The 19,326-nt window shown below is 34.2% G+C and overlaps 1 protein-coding gene across 2 annotated transcripts in view; it reads left to right on the top strand.

Annotated features, from left to right (window-relative positions):
- The window catches only part of FAM174A (family with sequence similarity 174 member A), a 38,049-nt gene extending 19,455 nt beyond the window's left edge, over positions 1-18,594 (top strand). The window contains exons 2-3 of one of the 2 annotated variants that reach the window (XM_032335664.1): positions 3,335-3,469; positions 18,013-18,594. In XM_032335664.1, coding sequence (XP_032191555.1) covers positions 3,335-3,469; positions 18,013-18,016 — 139 coding nt within the window. In that variant the 3' untranslated portion in view covers positions 18,017-18,594. Of the gene's footprint in view, positions 1-3,334; positions 3,474-18,012 lie in introns of those variants that run through there. The other variant, XM_032335665.1, reaches the window with a different exon arrangement.
- The last annotated feature ends 732 nt before the right edge of the window (positions 18,595-19,326 follow it).

Here is a 19,326-nt window from a genome sequence, read left to right as displayed (position 1 = left end):
AATTGTCAACACACATAGACAAGATTGTCATGAACTTACTGAAAACATTCATTTGTGAGAAAAGAACTATAGCTGTTAAAATTGTCTGAATTTTAAAAGCCCTCTTACACCTTTGTTTTAAAAAAAGGCACACTGCATGTTAAAAAAGAAGAGTATTCTTTTTACTTAAAATTTCAGTATACTTTTATTATTTTATGTTTGCATTTTATGTTTAATATTTATTATTTTAAGTAGATAGTTCATTGAATCAGCTCAGTAATTTTGAAGCTTTACAGATGTTTTTTACCCTCCCTGAGAAAAATCACTGCATATGGATATATTTGATGTTTTTATACTCAAGTTGCTATCACAATCATGTAGCCATCAGTGCCTAGATCTTTGGATTTAGGGAACTTTTTTTTTTTTTTTTTTAGAAATTGCATTTCAACTTTAAATTCTGTTTAACAATATACAGTTGGTTTTTTTTTTTTACTTGACTTATTCTTGTATGAATTAGTAACATTTACTAAAATACTGACTTCATTTAAATTGAACTGCATTCCTCCACTTACTTGGTGCCTAACAGTGTACTTTCTGTGTATATGAAATAGTTTCTTGTTTTTAAAGAGCTTAGGAAGCTCTTTGTGTTTGGAAGACACTATTTTATATAAATGATTAAAGGGGAGTGCAAGCTAGAATAACAAAGGGCTCAAACCGATACAGTCAAACATTTACACTATACAAAGATAGAGAAAACAGCATTGCTTGCCAGATTAGCCAGTCATTGAAAGATTGGGAATTCATTCAAGAGAGGATGAAGACCTTGGGAGCGGAGAAGAATGTCAGCTGAGATAAAACTGCAATAGTCCTTAAGGTCTGTATTTGTATCCTTCTCTTTTTTAAGCCTTGCCAGAGTATCCTGTGACTGGCAATGGCTAGGATATTGACAGATTGACTACTTGGTATATATATGACCTGGAAGGATCTTATTTTTTTCTGAAAATAAGTCACATGACATTAATTTCTTGTTTACTGAAAATGAGAGAATGTTTGAAAAGCCATATATAGTGTAGAAACTTGAGTGGAAACCTGGCAAAAGGGAAGAGGAGAAATCCTAACTCTGAATATCCTAACTTAGATTGCCAAGTAGCTTTACTCACTCTTGTGTATTAACTTTTTTAACCCAAAGAGTGCTTGAATATGTTATTCAGTTATGTGGTTCAAAAGGACTAATAATGAACTGTAATCCCCAGACCTTTTTATTCCTTCTTCCTGGGTCAGTATTTTTCTTAGTTTTTTTGTAAATTACTTTCAGAAGTAATTCTGTTGTGTTTATTTTTTATGTGGCCTCATACATTTTTACATAAAATTACATTTTACATTTTTCATAAAATTTTACATAAAATTTTTACATAAAATCACTGGTTGGTACGCTGTGGAGCATCAGCCAGATCTGGTTCACTGACCTATTTTTTTAAGAGCTATGAACCAAGAATTTTTTTTTTTACATTTTTGAAGGATTATGAAGAATTAAACTAACAATGAAAGATTAAGGTGACTATGTGTGGCAAGAAGCCATATGTGGTCTTTAAGTCTACAATATTTATATTTGATCTTTTGCAGAAAAAGTTTAGATTTCTGATCTACATAGGGTGTGTGTATGAATGTGTGCACACACACATACATACAAACATGAACACATATATGTACTTGTTAATATATAGCTTATACTTCTTATTGCCATTATTTAAGTCTTAACATTAGTATTAACTCTTATACTGGTTGCATTTGTAGTTTTAAATACTGTACTTAAACCTCTTGTTTCCTGTCCCATCACCTTTGGGTAGACATATAGATAGATCTATAGGCAGTGACAGGTAGAAGCTTTTCTTGGGTTTTATCCAGGCTTAGTATAATTTTCTAAATTTTCACCACTGAGACCAGGTGCTTCACACTCAGAAGCTAGCACAATGCCTGATGCTTAATAAAATTCAAATATCTCTTGAGCAAATGTTCGTGTATATCTGTGTAGTACATGTATGTATGTGTAGGACAGTTTTTCTCCTAGGGGATTCCCATAGTCACATTTGCAGAAACTTGTATAGATAGCTCTTCAGAGTTGGCCCGGTAGTCATGGTATTTGTTATCACACTGTTACATCAAATAAATTGACCCAGAAACATACATTTAAGTAAATTTCCATGTTGTCACTTACTGAAATATCTTCTATTTTGTTCTTAATCTCCCATAGATATTTGTGTAAAACATGTTTTCTTGTGTGTGGATTTGAGGTTATTTCATTGGAGGTAACTTGGGCTCTAATTATAGGGTAGGATTTGGAGCACTGAGCTAGAATATGATATCACTCAGACCCTGAATGAATATTTAAAGAGCATCTGAATCAGACACTGCTACAGAGTAGTAATAGAGTGGTGAACAAGACATGCATAATTGCCCTCATGGAACTTGGTGGGAGAGAGGCAAATGAACACTCAAATAACCATATACATAAGCAAATATAAATGCAGATTGAGGTGAACACTTTGAAGGAAAAAATCAAGTTATTTGAGTTATCTAGAGCAGTGGTTCTGAAACTTAAACATGCATCTTACTAATGAGAAGTGTGTGTTAAAACATTAAAACATGAGTTTGTAGGCCTCAAGGTCAAAGTTTGTCATTTACTAGGTCTGAGTGGGCATGAGGATTTGCATTTCTACAAAATTATTGGTTGATAGTGATTCTGCTGATCCAGGAAACCACACTTCAGGAACCACTAATCGTGGTTTTCAGTACATTGGAAAAACTTGTAGAACTTCAACAAAATATTGATGCTTAGTTCCTTTTCTGTGGAAACTCTGAACTAATTATGTGGAAATAAGGACTAAGTATGAAGCTTTTAAAGATACCCAGGGTGATTCTGATGTGCAGCCAGGTTTTTGAGCTACTTAGTGCAGAATTTGAACATGTATATACATAATAGGTTTCTTAGTGGGGCAGAAAGTACCAAATCCTGCCCAGTAGTAAGAAGGCATGAGGAAGGTAGGGAAGGCTGGAATAGAAGGCTTTCGTTAAGTATGTGGTACCTTAAGGATTTATCTGTCCATACCATAAGCTGCTAGAGAAGAGAATAGGTCAGACAGAAAAAGTGGTACAAGACAAGTAGGATAGATTTTGTTTCATAAATAATCCTAGATAGTAAATTGTTTCCATTTCCGAAATGCAGTCATTCTGATACTGAGTGCCTCTGATGTCAGCAACCGAGGGATTGTTTTGTAGTTTACAAATCAATATAAAGTAAGGGTCATCAATGCTGTATTCAAATAATTTTTATTGATCAATATGTTCCGTTTAATAGGATGAGAAGAAGAAACCGAAAGACGAGGAGATACGGAGTTTTGGACACTAACATAGAAAACATGGAGTTGACACCTTTAGAACAAGATGATGAGGATGAAGATAACACTTTGTTTGATGCCAATCATCCTCGAAGGTAAGTAACTGTTGGGCAGTTTCATTCCATGAATTAGGGAGGCAAATCCTGGATAACTAAATTGAAAAAATAAAGTAAAAGAATACAGTATTTCATTTAGCAGTTTTTATCCTAACAGATTTTATTTGTTTCTATTTCATGATGTTCTTTGTGCTACCCAACCGATAGTTCACATGTATATTGCTTTGCTGAAATAGGTTTAAGTAATAGAATACTATCTAGAAAGAAATCTGTGTTAATAGATCCCCTTGCAGAGCTTTGTCCTTTTAACTGCTACATTTCAAAGTAATATGTATTAAGTCTTTCGTGTGTGTGAGAGAGAGAGGGAGAAAGAAATATTAGTAAAATTGGTTTTCTTTTTGCATTCTGAAGATATTTTGATTTTAGTATGTGCTCTTTTATTTGTAAATCATACTTTCACTCAAAATTGTGGGACTGATGGTCTGCTAGTTTTGCTGTGGTATCTATTCCCAGATCTGTTGTTGCTGAGCGTTAAGACCCTTCCTAAGAGATTTGCATAAGCAAAATTACATGGTTAAGACTTAGTTTCAAAGCAAATGGAATAAGGAAAGGAGGTAGTAAAGATTCCACTCAGTAGGGAAAGACATGTTGGAATACAAGGGAGACTCTTTGGCTAAAGGAAAACTAGAGTCCACAATCAAGTACAAGAAGTACCAGGAGTACAGAAATCTTGGGTTTTTATACACGCAAGGTTGGGAGGATCAGCTCTGGCAGGACATAGGGATATGCAAGCTTTCGTTGTTGTTGTTGTTGTTGTTGTTATTTGTTTGTATTTGAGAGAAATATGTGGAGTTTTACAATCTGCTAAAGAGTTTGGTATTACCCTGCTGTTTTTGGAGAACCATTGGTATCGTTTATGTGGAATGTATGTAATCAGAAAATCAGATTTATGTTGTGCAGTAATACTTCTTGTATTAGTGGAAGTTGGCCTAGAAAGATGAAGGATGAAGAGAGACCAGGGAATGTAGGAGGCACATAAAGAAGGGAATGATTCCCATGAGATACAATTACCTATAGTTCTCTTTTGTTTTGCAGCCTGCATCATCAGACATTTCTCCAGTACTTATCCCTCTCTTATGCCCACTTTTCATGAATTTTGTATTCTGTTAAGGAGCTAGACATTAATTAGGGTTACATGAACAAAGTATAAGGTGATATGAGAACTTGTAGTGGTGACATAGAACAAATAACCAAAAACTAATGGTCCAGAGAAGCCTCTTGGATATGATATGTTAATTGAGACCTGAAAAAATGAGTAAAAATTAGCAGAATTAAAAGTGGATATAGGGGTGAGGGTTGGAGAGAGAACAGTAGGTACAAAGTACCAGAAGCCAAAGAGAATATAGAGTATTCGAGGAACTAAAAGAAGTTCAATAGATGCTATATTAGTATTTATAAGAATAAACAATTGAGTGAATGAATAGTTTCTGAGCTTTAAATGCAAAAATAAAAGTGATGGGTAAGGCAGAACAAAGAATCAAAAGACAGATCATGATCCATGGCAGTCAGTGAGAAGTCACTCAACAGGTTATGAAAAGTCACCTGGAAAATTTTAAGACAGGGGAAACATAATCAAAGTTCTATTCTGAAGATTGCGTAGATGGAAGAAAAGCAAGACAAGGAGTAAGGCAACCGGGAAGACCAGTTAGATGGTACAAGTTCATGGGGTGACTGACACAAATTCATGGGGTATCCAGTATCAAAGCAATAGCAAGAGAAATAGAAAGGAGTAAATTATTAAAGAGACTTTGAGAGGTATTATGAACACAATTTAGTAATTGTGTTTGGGGAGTAGAGGAGGGAAAAATGGCTATACTAATGGAGAAGCATGTTTCAGGGGTAATGATAATTATCAGTGATACCAATGATAATTGATAATGACATCTTCAGATTTTTAGTAGTGTGACCCCATATATTTAAAAAAAGGCTTAGAAAAAAACTTTAATATAGATATGTTTAAAGTAAGAACAGCAAATAAATGCTGCTTACTTACTCATTTATGCATGCATGCATGCATTCATTCATTCATCTAAGGAATGAATGATGGAGCAGCTATTTATATAGCAGCTGTTGAATGTCTGGCACTGATCTGGCCACTTGGGATACACTACAGTCACAAAATAGAAAAGAAAAAAAAAATCCTGACTGTGTGACACTTAACTTCTTGTATTGAAAAGGTGAGATTAGGAGATTGACAGTTCATTTTTATTTTCATTTGTCCTTATATATCCTTCAATGTTGATTTTTTCACCTAAAATATGTGATCTTTTCTCAAAAAGAGAAAAGAAACAATTTGCCTATTTAGGAATAATTTCAGAATTTCAGAAAGTTATAAGAATAAAAATAGTACAAAGAATATCCTGTTGTTCTTAAATCTAGATTTACCGACATTTTACTTTGTTTGTTCTCTTGTGTGCTCTTTTTCTATCTTTTAATACAGATACAGAAGAATGCATATTCCTCATTTTATATTTACCTAATATTCTGGTGTTTCCTTATAATTAGATTCAGATTATGCATTCTTACCTGAAATACTGTATAGATCATGATATGTCTTTTTCAGGGTTTCCTGTCTGGAGACCCACAGTGCCCTTCTTTCTTTCATTAGCAGTAGTAACTTTGATGCACCTGCTTAAGGTTTTCCCAGTTTCTCTAGTATGTTACTATTTTTTCTCCATTGCAACTAATAAGAGGTTTTAAAATCATGAAAATATTGTTTTTATCAAAATTTTTCCCTAAGTTTAGCAGTCAATAGTCTTGATTCTTGCCTGATCTAATCTTCACTGTGAGAATTGCGAAATAATAATTTTCCAGCTTCAACATTTCCTTCATATTTACCAATCAGCGTTGATATTGTAGTGTAAGCAAGAGCTCTCCCTCATTCCTTCTGTTTCATTTATCTAACTATTGACATTATGGAGTCATGATTTTTCTCCCTTTTCAGTGGTTTAGAATCCATTCTCTCCTTGCCAGTGAGAGCCTAGAGCCTCTTCAAGCTGGCTTCTGTGCCCTTGTGACTTGCTTTCATTTTTTTAAAGCAGTTCCTCATATTCTGGCCTAATAAGATGTTCCAGGCTCATTTTATACCTACCCTGCCCTAGTGGTAGAATTAGCCATTTCTCCAAAGAGCCTTGGTTTCTTTGAGTGGCCAAGTGAGCGCTTCATTACTAGGGTGTGTCCTTGCTTCTTGGCCCCTTCAGCAGACAGGTCTGTGAAATGTGTGTGTATGTGCACATACACATGTGTGTCCATGCACATGCATACTCACATATGTATGCATACTTTACATAGTATTACTTCGTACCTCCCATTCTACCTTGCTGGTCTGTTGCCACTGTGTTCTTGCCTTCTTCCTTTTCCATAGTGGCATTCTCTTTGTTCCGTCATTAGAGTGACTTCCAATAATCTTTTGGATCCCAACATCAGCATTTATTCATTTACTCAATTCTGTAATAAAACTAATACAGTTTCAAAATCGCTTTTCCTATGGCACTAAAATAAACAAGCCTCCTAAGAAGGTTTAATATTTGTTTCTTCTCTCTTCACAAACCCATCTTGCCCAAAACTTAGAGTTTATTATTAGATATATAAGTGATTTGGGCCTGTTTCTTCCTCCCTCTTCAGTGTGTTTATCATAGTCATTTGAAATATAATTTAAGTAATTTGAACTTGCTTTCTGTTGTAGATTTTTTCTTCCCTTTCCCATTTTCATTGTCATTTTTTTAAAGATTTTTTATTTATTTGTCAGAGAGTCATTGTCATTTTAAGACAAAAAATACCAACATGCCTCCCAAACTAAAAACTGTACACATTTTTTTGAAGATTATACATGCACATACACTCAGAGAACTGTCTTTCCCTCTTGTATTCTTTCCTCTCCATTCTCATCATCTTACCTCTTGTATGTAATCACTTTCATTATTTATCTGGTCTATCTTTCTTTTGATAAAAGTTGATAGAAATATGTATTCCTTAACACTTTTCTTTCTTACACAAGAGCTAGCCTGCAATATATGTTCTTTTATACTTTTTTGTTGCACTTTGTGATATCTCCTATAACTCAAGGCTGTATAAGTTTATAGAGATATTTTTCAATTTTAACATCTGCATAATGTCCCATGCTGTGTAGGTACCATGATTTATTCACTCCATTGCCTATGCTTTGACATGTAGGTAATTTTCAATTACTTTGCAATTACAAGTTATACTTCAGTGAATAACCTTGTGCATATGTGTTTTTGTATTGTTGCAGGTCATTTTCAGGGTGAATTTCCAGAACTGGGATTATAGGTCAAAAAGGGTGAAAACAGTTTTAACCATGAAAATGAGAGGTGACTATGAGGCATCCCAGTGGACATGGCAAATTGCATAGATTCATTTTTTTCATTAAAAACAATGAAAAACTGTCTGTTTGTCCCCAAATACTTTACTAAGCTATGGGGATATGGTGGTGAACAAAATTAGACAAAACGCCTATCCTCATTTTAGTTAACAATGTAGTGGATATGCATAGGCCAGAATAGAGAACAAAGACATCCTCGCTAGACTTGGGATTCCCTTTATTATTTTTGACCTTGCCAGAATCGGGGTAATGTTCTTTTCCAGGGCACACCTACTTTTGCCTCTTCTGCAATGAGCAATAAGATGGATACTTCAAATATTGAGCAGTTTTCCTCTTGTTCTCCTTTTTTTAATTCTTCACACAATATTAAACATCATTTAAATAACACCTACACTGATTCTAGTCCTCTGCTTCGATTTTTTTTTTTTCATAGTCTGTGCAATTACAGACTCCTTTTTCTGACTCTCACGGGAAGGTAGACACATTTCTACTACAGTCTCATAGTAGAAAACAGTCATTTTCTGCTGCTGACTACAGTTTCGTAGAGATGTGTTAATATTTCTGTTACCATCTGTAACTTAGAGATTATTGTGTGTGATAAGATACATGGTCCAAACTCTGCTACTTTATTTGAAGCTGATTCATTGGGCAAGACTCTCTCTGATCTTCTAATGTTAGTGTTAAAGATTAAACATGCATTATGCCATCAATTTAGTCAACATTTCAAATTTATCCTGTGGGAAAGATACATATAGATCTTATTGTGACTGACTTAAGTAACATTATCAGGGTTAATGCCCTTTGTTTCTCCCGTTAATAAAGGGGGAATATCAATATTTCTATGGAGAGTGTATTGTAAAGTACTTTTAGGCCCTGAAAGAGGACTTCCACCAAAGACTTCCCAGCAGTCTTATATAAATGGTAGAAGAAACCAGGAGAATGGATGATGATATTGGTAGAGATATCTTTAGAAGGATAAAATCAGAGGACTTACCACTGAGCCCAGGTGAGAGCCTGGACACAGTAGAGTAACATAACTACACTAGGAGCAATTCAATAGTCACTTGCTAGTATCTACTTGAGTACAGGATATACCGGCACTGTACTAGGCTCCTTACATACATTATGGAATCATCGAGACAGTCTTATAAAGTTGTTTCTTTTGGTCTTATTTTAAAGATAAGAAATCTGAGGTTCAGAGAGTTGAAGTAATTGAGGCTTTTCTTCCTGCTGTAATTTAATTCTACTTCTTAAATATTTATTTGATTTATACCTTTATAAAGAGAATAATTATAAATTCTCTTCATTCTGTCTTCTATATCAGCTCTTGCTATTACTCTTTATTTTGCAAATGAGGACCCTAAAAATGAAGAATGTAGATATTATGATTTGCCTACCTTGCCAACTGCAATGCAGAATCATATTAGTTTACAGTATAACTGCTGGTAATTCTTATGGAATTAGCTCTTACTGATGCTGCCTTCATTGTTTAAGTGTTTTCTAAAATTAGTTCCTTTTTATTTTCCAGGTTCTATCCACAGAATAACAGGAAGCAAGTTATTTCCAGAGAGGCAAATGAATTTCCTTGCCTATAATTTTATCACAGCATAAAACTATCCTTTTGTAGTCAGCTCTTTCTGAGAGGAGTATTTTTATTGTGGTTTTTAATACATTAGAATTTTAACGATTGTTGTTGGTAGTTAGAATTTGGGGTAATTATTTTTATTGTTTCTTTATATTAGATGGAACCATATGAAACTGCCAATATATGGTTTAATCTAAATTTCAAGGAAATTTATTATTTCATATAATAGTATGTCACAGATAGGGCTGACTCTGAACACAGTATATCAAGGCTCTGGCTCCTTTTCTTTGCAATCCCCTGGTTCTGCACACCATGTGTTGGCTTCATTTTTAGGCTGATTAATAGGATGGTGCGAGCAGTTCCTATAATTATACCTAGAATGGTAACTTTCAGTGGAAGTTAGGGGCTTGCTCTCTTGTGTACCTTCCTTAGGAATGAGAAGGATTTCCCCAGAAACTCTTAATAGAGCTGTTTTTTTTATTTTGTTTGTTTGTTTGTTTTTGCTTTCCATATCATTGGCCATGTGGCCATTTCTAAATTAAAACCTGGGAAGAAAAATGGAAGTACCATGATTAGCTCAGAATTATGATTGTGTTTGAATAGATACTGAGGAGTTAACCACCATTGCCACTATATCTAGCACTTTAAGCATTGAGGTTAATTTAATCAAATTGGGAAAATGTAGGAATGTGAAAAAAAATATCTTGAACAACTTGGTTAATGTAATTTTTCTCAAATTTGCTATTGACATCCTAATTTTGTATATTAGGGTAATTTCTTATGTTTGATTACTGAAACATTTTGCACAAAGATTTTATAAAACTAAAAAAACGAATGTCGATTCTTTAACTGTTTTGGGTGTTTCAGCCCTCTTGGATAGAAAAACTAATGAGGAATTAGCATATGCTGACCAAAAATTACCTTCATTTTCTCAAAGAAAAATATTGGAAACAAATACTCATAACCAGTCCCTAAAAGTTTAAATCCATGCTTTACAACACAAAACAACAAATGGGAACAATACTCTTTTGCAATTTTGTTTGATTTCTCCTGAAAAGTAAAATTATTAGTATTTTATGATGATGTACACTATAAGACATTTTAACAGTCTTTGTAGCAGCTTCTAAAAGCTGACACTTACGGGGTGCCTAGGTGGCTCAATCAGTTGAGCATCTGCCTTCGGCTCAGGTCATGATCCCAGGGTCCTGGGATTTAGTCCCACATCGGGCTCCCTGCTTGGTGGGAAGCCTGATTCTCCCTCTCTCCGTCCAGCTCCCCCTGCTTATGCACATCTGCTCTCTCTGTCAAATAAATAAATAAGATCTTAAAAAAAAAGAATAGAAGCTGACACATACCATCACTTCAAGCCTGTTTTAGTAATTTTTGTCAAGTATATAATTTTTAAAACCCTAAATTTGCTTTTTAGCTACTTTCGTTCTGCTTCATTAAATTTAATACCGTATGTCTTCATTACATTTGTGCTCAGTGTTACTTGACCACAAAATATTTTCTGACAATTAACCTCAGCATATCAGAATTAGAAAGCAGATTTGATGAAAGTATTTAACAAGAAACACTCATTAAGATCTTATTCAAAAAGAATTTCCAATTGGAAAACAGTTCTAATTTCTAAAACACTACTTTCAATGTGAAACTTAACATAAACACTAAGGTTATTCAGAGTAAATGGATTATAGGAATGTGTCAGTTACTAATGTTTATGTTAGATAAAAATTGGTATTTTAGGAAGTCTAGTGGTGTGTTACTAGTAGGATCATCTGTACTTTTTCTGCTTTAAAGGGTGTTATCCTACATTTGTCATTACTTGAATGATAAAAATAGTAAATGATAAAAGGTAATAAAAGAGAACTGTAATGTTGTTCCTTTTTGGTATGTTTTACGTTTCTGTGGACATCAAGCCTTAGAAGAAAATTTGCCTTGCTCCATTAATAATTAGACATTGCAATGTGCTTATTAGTTAAGAACATGAATCATTTGCATATTATTTTAACAAATGCTCTGTAACATCAAATTTTATTTGATAGTGCTATTTTCTCCCTCATTGCCCGATCTAGAGTTGTCCTGTCTAATTCGATAGCTACTGGCCACATGTGGCTCTTGAGCATTTGAAGTATGACTAGTGTGACTGAGGAACTGAAGTTTTAATTTTATTGAATTTCACTATTAATTGCCAGATGTGCCTAGTGGCTGTTGTGTTGGACAAAACAGACCTGGAGCAAAGTATGTTTGACTGATCTGGTTCAAATTAATTCTATTAAATGAAAGCTTATCCAACAGTTAAATCACAAGTTTCTTTTTTTTCTTTTTATTATTATAATTTTTTAAAGATTTTATTTATTGGAGAGAGAGAGAAAGCACAAGCTGGAGGAGAGGGAGAAGGAGAAGCTGGCTCCCCTCTGAGCAGGTAGACTGTTGCAGGGCTCCATCCCAGGACCCCGGGATCATGACCTGACCCAGGGCAGACACTTAATTGATTGAGCCACCTAGGTGCCCCGCAAGTTTCTGTTTGTATAGCACTCGATCCATTTAGTGAAATGTTTACTGCTTTTGTTCAGGATTTATATTCTGTGATTGTTTGGATTGCAGTCTCTCTCTGGTGATATAGATGGGTATGGGAGGCAGACCATAACTACTCATGAGGCTGATATGTGTGAATAGGGCTAAAGACAATACAGGGACAAAGATCTCAAGTTTATGGACAGAAAAGTTATAAACATAGTTAAGTCATTAACCTTTCCCTGTATTCTCAGATAGTATTCTTTAAAATCCACACTCTATCCATTCTTTAAAATCCTTAGATACCGTATCTTTAAAAGAACTTGAGAGAGAAAACAAAACAAAAACCCCCGATAGCTCCAAGAATCTAGTATTTGCAATTTTTTTTAAGTTAGTAAAGAGTAACAATACTCTTGCCTCCACTAAGACAGTTTAGTTTTGTTCCTGAACCTGATGTGCATTTATTTGTAGCTGTTTTTATAGTTTAAGATTTTCTGAGTTAGCTTTTAAGTTATCCTTGAAAATAGTGTCTTTTCTTTTAGTATCATTGTATAGTATGAAGGGCAGAACATTCTTGAGGTTTGAAAAATACTCAAGCTGAAGTTTCCATAAAATTTATTAATAACTGCAGTTCACTTTACCTCACAGAGAAGCATGGTGATTTTTTTTGTGTTAAGAATACTTAACATGAGGTCTACCTTCTTAAATTTTTAGGTGTACACTACAGTTTATTAACCATAGGTGCAATGCTGTTGGACAAATCTTTAGAACTTACCCATCTTGCATAACTCAAACTTTATACCCATTGAATAGCAACTCTCCATTTCACTCTCCTCTCAAACGTAAGCAACCACTTAATGTACTCTCTGCTTCTCTATGATGGACTGTTTTGTATTTTTTTTTAACTACGTTTTTAGTTTTGTCTATTTTAATAAAGAGCATAGAATTACAGAAATTTTTTCTGAATTCAGGAGTTTTTTCAAGTCACAAGAAGTCTGTAGTAGTTAGCTCCTGGTATCGATTCAATGGCTGTTTGATCATAAATAGTGAGGCAGTTTTCTTCAACATTTTCTCATGCTTGTCTTATCTTGCTTAGATGACTGCTGTAATTTCAGCCATTGCATCTGTGTTTTAGACAACAAGAGTCTGGGAGGCAAGAACCCATCTTACATCAGGCTCTTTATCAGGAAATCAAAATTTCTCGGAACTATCCTCTTCTTCCCAACAGTCTTTTACCTGCCTTGCTAACAAAAACAAACAGAAAGACAATATTTTTATTAGCAATCAAAAAGGAGATAGTAAGTGTTGAATAGAGAGCTTATAATATGTCACCCTGATTATTCAGAATGTTTTCTGAAGGTTAAATGTGGCACCTGGTAAGAGAAATATTTGGTTTTGAAGGCCACTGCATAAAGGTATGAGTTCTAATGAATTGTTCATGAGTAGCCGTTGTGCAGAGCGGTAAGAATAGGAATTTAACATCATAAAGAGATGAGGTTGTTTTGTTTTTGTTTTTGTTTTTTAATACAGTGGGAATTCTGTAAATGGCTGAACAATAGAACATTTGACATCTGATCTAATCCTTAGACTTCAGTGATTAAATCCTCAAGACTGAGAAGTGTTATGGTAAAATAAGGAGCCGCATAATATGATTATGTAGACTCAAGTGTATTTTCGTGAGCTTCTGCCATTGACAACTGAATCTCCTTAACTTCAGTCTCCTGAATCTTGGCTCTTCCTTACCAAGTCACCTGACAAGAGCCTGATTGTACTGCATCCCTAAATGCTTTTTCACCTCTTGGGCTCTGTAAAGGTTTCTTTTTTCATCTTGAAAACTTCCATAAAAAGATATGCTTAATCTCTTAGAAACTGTTTTATCCCATTATTATGAAGAAAGACTTACCCAGTAAATAATTGATCAGTGGTACTACAGTTCAGACTTCCTTTCTAGGCCACACTTTTTTGTCCTGTAAGTGATTTCCTTGCTGTATTTGTGGCTCTATAATAAGAACAGGGAATTATGGTTATTGTTTTTCTCCTTTATTCTTTTTTGTCATCACCATCTTACCCAGTATCAAGCAGTTTTCCTGACAGATAATAACTCAGTATATGTTCAGTGATTGAATGAATGTCATTTTTTAAAAAATGTGCTTAAGTATTAAACTTAGTAGCACACACAGCCCAATATATTGCACACCCTATTTTAAATAAATCAAGGCAGTAAGTATCATGGTTACCTATGCCTGCCTTCACTTGAGACTATCTTTGAAATAGATTTGTCTATACTTGTTCTGCATGTCACTACCATAGAGTGTGGTTGAGGAAGGATGTGATGTTCTTAGAGATTTTTAGATCTTAAATTCTAAGTGGTGAAAAACTTTAACCTGTTAATTTTAGTAGTTATTTCCAACTTAAAAATTATCAACTCAAAATTTAAGCAATATTAATTGAAGATTCTCTATGCCTTTCCCCCACTCCCTTCACTCTAAGGTGATAAAAGTTGCAGAGAGGTTTGTACCATTTAAGATAAGACTAATTATTATTAATTTATTTATTTATTATAAGAGAATTATAAGATAATTAATTATTAATTGATTATTAATTATTATAAGATAAGATTAATTATTATTATTAATTTTAAGCTGTTACACAAAGAAATAAAAAATAGTTTTATTATAAAATAATACAATATTTTCATGTAATGCAGGAATTGTGCATATTATCTTCTCAATACTTTCACATTCTTCATTGCTTCTGCCTTCACATGCATTTCTTGGTTTGTAATAGCTCCTCAGAACAGAAATTAGAGTTTCATCTACCTGGAACATTGGGACCTCTTCTCATTTTTAAAGACATGGTTGTTTCTTGGAAAAATATGGAATTCATACCATTGTTCCAGTAATAAACTTTGGCTTCACCGACAATAAACTATAGCCTACTACTTTCATTTTATGTACATATACAGTAACTTTTGCTTCAGTGATGATTCACTTTATTATCTTTTTAAAGGCATTCCAAATATTAAACTGATCCCTTGTAAAAATGCTTGTAATTCTGTTGAAGTGACAACAGCTTGATCAACTTTGTGCACATATAGGCAGTGATAACTGTGTAGTAGCAATTCTAAGAAGCCTGTCATCAGTTGGAAGATGCATCTCAAAATCAGAGATGTTAAAATATGAACAATGTGTTTTAGAAACTGTGAAATATAGTCTCTCCATACGAGGAGGTAAGCTTACAGTATTGCTAGGTTTTGGGGTGTGAGCCTCTGGTCCTGCCCCTTCTGCCAAAAGAGCATCTTGTTAACAGGTCCACATGGATTAAACTATGTAATCCTGGGTCTGTCCCCAAGTTTCTTTGAGTCTCCAGTCTGTCTTGTACAGTTTTACCTCTCTGGGCAGTGGGAACCCTTGGTTATTTTCCTCATGCCATGCTTAGCTCCACATTTTTCAAATTGCTGTGAGAACTCTGAGAAACTGAGTTTAGAGTAGAAAATAAGAGAGTTCACTGAAGATGTGATATTTGAGTTGTAGTTATTTTTAAAACTAGTGAGTTATTCAAATAAGAGCCTTATGAAAAAGGAAAGTTGGATTTCCAGTGAAAGCATTGCTAAGGGATTCCCGGTATGAGGGTGTATGCATGTGGCATGTTGTGAGGCTCTTTAGAACACAGGCTATGTCCTAGGGTCATGGAAAATCAGTCAGATTTAGGGCCAGACCTAGAAGGCCATGTTAAAATATATATATATTAAGGATTTGAATTTTACTATTTGTGAAAATGGTCATAAATCATCAACTGCTTTGGAGCTGAGTGATACCATGAGATACATGTTCTAGGAAATGGACCCTGGTAACCTTATGAAAAAATCAGAGGTGGAAAGAAACTAAGGTCTGATATCTTGAAGCTGTTTCACCTGTTCACTTGAGAGGTATCAAAGCAGAAGCAAAAGCTAGTTTAGGAGGGGAGGGAAATGAAAAACTGACAAAACAGTAGTACTCAATAGAATGCAGGGAGGACCTCAGTGTCCCCTACCTCCCTCAGGTGGAATGGTGACTATAGGTTGTGTTACAAATGTTTGAGTTAAAAAGGTTCAGAGGAGGGGCGCCTGGATGGCTCAGTGGGTTAAGTCTCTGCCTTCAGCTCGGGTTGTGATCTTCTGGTCCTGGGATCGAGTCCCATATCGGGCTCTCTGCTCAGTGGGGAGCCTGCTTTCCCCCCTCTCTCTGTCTGCCTCTCTGCCTACTTGCAATCTCTCTATGTCAAATAAATAATCTTAAAAAAAAAAAAAAGTTTCAGAGGAAGACCAGGTTTAAGGCTAGAAGATAATGGGTTTAATTCTTGTTGGGTTAAAAATATTTCCTACCGGGCATGTAGAGAAAGAACATCTTCTTAGATATTGCTGATCTGTAGTTTAGTCATGCCAGAAAAATTAGGGAATGGTGGTTCTGCATAGCACATTTTAAGTGTAGTCAGGATGAAACATGTGGGATGGAATTCTGAGGAAATCCCAACTAATGCAATATTCTAAGTAGGAAAGCAGGTTGTAGAGTCTGGAAAGTAAAAACGGTTCAGTAAAATGTTGGATATATGTAAAATAATGGACAGGTATGCATGTTCACCTGTTTTGGGGTTGATTATGAATCTTAAATTGCATTCCTGAAACTATACATTAAGAGACTCTTCATGTACTAGGTATTTCTTGATTCCAAAACATTTTATAAACATTGTTAAATGTTGCCTAGGTTCTCAAAAGTGGTCTGAATTCAAAAGTCTATTTAATTCTACAGTGGGGAATTAGGTACCTGTCATTTTATGTTCTCACTCTGCTAAATGGAACTGCAAGTTTTATTCATCTGATTTTTTTCATAGTCCACAAGTTCATTATGGAAATGATCAAGAGTTTCAGTCAAGCTAAAAGACAAGAGTTGTGTAAAAATGAGGACTAGATTCCATTGTTTCTTAATAACATTCAGAATTTTTGTTAAAAAACTTATCCTCAAATTAAGATATATAAGAATTTCATTGGCTTTAGATTGTTTAGTGAAGATTCAGACAAAATAATAAATTAGAAGAGAGTATTAGTCATTGATATCTCCAACGAATTCTAAATTTTATTGGTGATTATGAAGAAAGATTTATTAAGTTAGTAAGATCCACACACCTTTGCTGTTCTTTTCCTCTAAATACTTTTTGTTGTAATACTTTTTACCAGCAGAAGTTTTTTGGAAGCTGTGGTTTAGATTAACAGTACAGCCTGATGTGTAAGTAGAATTAAGGTCTATAAAGATGTGATAAAAATAATAACCTCATATTACCATAAACTAGTGAGTAGAGTAAGAAAATAGGCAAACCTGTGGAAAACCTCTATATGGATACATTTTCAAACTGTATTATAAATATTAAAAACATTTTAGGGGGCACCTGGGAGCCTTGGCAATTAACTCTCAGACTCTTGGTTTTGCCTGAGGTCATGATCTCTGTGTTGTGAGGTAGAACCCCTGGTTGGGCTCTGCTTTCAGTACAGTCTGCTTGGGATTCTCTCTACCTCTTCCACTGCCTCCCCTGTGCGTATGCGCACATGCGCATGTGCTTGCTCTCTCTTTCTCAAATAAACAAATTAAAAAAACACATTTTGTTTGTTTGTTTATTTCAGAATATACTTCCAGGCCTGCAGCTTTGGTTAAATCCGTATTTCTGAGAGTTAAGAAAAAGGATTAGTTAAGAATTTTATTTACAGAAACTATAGAAAAAAATAACTGTATTGTTTACTTAAGTCAATTGAGAATATTATGTGAGGTTATCACTTTAGTATAACTAAAATCATTTTTGATTATCTACACTAATTATATATAAAATCCCTGGAAATATTAGAATCATATTTTGAAAGATAGAATCTGATATAATTAATACAGGCAAAATAATCATGTATTTTATGAGTGCCATTCATTATAATTCCCCTAAATATTTTCATTACCTTCCTGCTACTCCAATCCTTTAGGAATATTTTAAAATGTGTCTTAATTTGTTCCAGGATGAGTATTAAAATTTTGTTTTTGTTTTTGTTTTTTTTTCTTGCAGATAAGAATGTGCCTTTTGATGAGAGGACTTCATCTTTCTACAATGAAGAGCAGAATTTCTATGTTTAAGGAATAAGAAGCCACTTTATCACTGGGGGCGGGAGGGTATTTAAGTTACATATATTATGAAAAACTTTAATTTGTTGCAATAAATACTGTATCATTTTGTTATGTATGTATGTATAGAAGTGCTCTTAATGGGCTCAGAGTTGTTGGGAGTGAACTGCACTATAATAGAAATCTGTGTGAAAATTACTTTAGAGCAGGGTGTTTTCTGATCAGTTACTGTTTCTTACTTACCATATTATAAACAGTTTTAAATATTAGTTAATGTTGTTTTGTTTTGGGGTTTTTTTTTTTTTAGAGGGTTTGCCCATTAGTTGTTTTTTTTCCCCATTAATTGTTTTTTGCTGAAACTAATCCCAGCAACAAACTGATGTGTAAAAATAATTTAAAATTTCTTTACAGAGATGTATTCCCCATTTTTGTGGGAAAAAGAAGCCAAGTTTATTACTTTGCATTTGGTTTTTTTTAAATATTAATAAATGAATTGTATGCAAAAAATAAATATGATTTAAAATTACTTTTAAAGTGGTACAGACAGAATGTGTTTACAAAATAAATCCAAAGAGTATAGTGTTCTACATTAACAAAAATATTTTATATGGTTTCTAGAAACCTTCAAAAAAAGGTTATTGCACTTAGCAACTTAAGATACCTGCTTTGATTAGATATTTTAGAAAACAGTGAATTTCAAAGTCACTTTATTTACTTATAGTATTATGAAAGATAGAAGTAATAGAATAGCCTTCTAGTAATATATTAAGGTGCGGTAGAGTAAGGAATTAAAGTGTGTAGACTCTGGAGTCAGACAGACCTGAATACGGAGATTGACTTAATAGCTCCGAACAAATTGTTTAATTCTGTTGAGCTTCAGTTTTTCACATTCTAAAATTAGAGGGGAACTTACAGGAAAAGCATGGGTCGCAAATTTAGTTGCTTATAGAGGGTAGGGAGGTAATGTAAATATGTGGTGTCTGTCAGGATAGGTTTGGTCATATAGTAGTAACAGATGGTCCCCAAATCACAGTGGGTTACAACAAAGATTTATTTCTCACTCATGCTGCCCATTTGTTATGGACTATGATTTTGCTCTTCGTTGTCTTTTCTTCAGGGTCAAGGCTAATGGAGAAACTTCTGCTTGGAATATTGCCTCGTAGCTAAATGTCCAGATGTGTGAACTGCATGCTAGTTCATAAGCTTCTGCCCTAAAGTGATAAATTTTATTTCCATCTACATTTTATTGGTCCAAACA

This window comes from Mustela erminea, chromosome 3 (genome assembly GCF_009829155.1).
Source record: "Mustela erminea isolate mMusErm1 chromosome 3, mMusErm1.Pri, whole genome shotgun sequence".
In the NCBI taxonomy this organism is placed as follows: Eukaryota; Metazoa; Chordata; class Mammalia; order Carnivora; family Mustelidae; genus Mustela; species Mustela erminea.
Note: the sequence above shows the minus strand (reverse complement) of the source record. Positions and strands in the feature narration are given on the sequence as shown.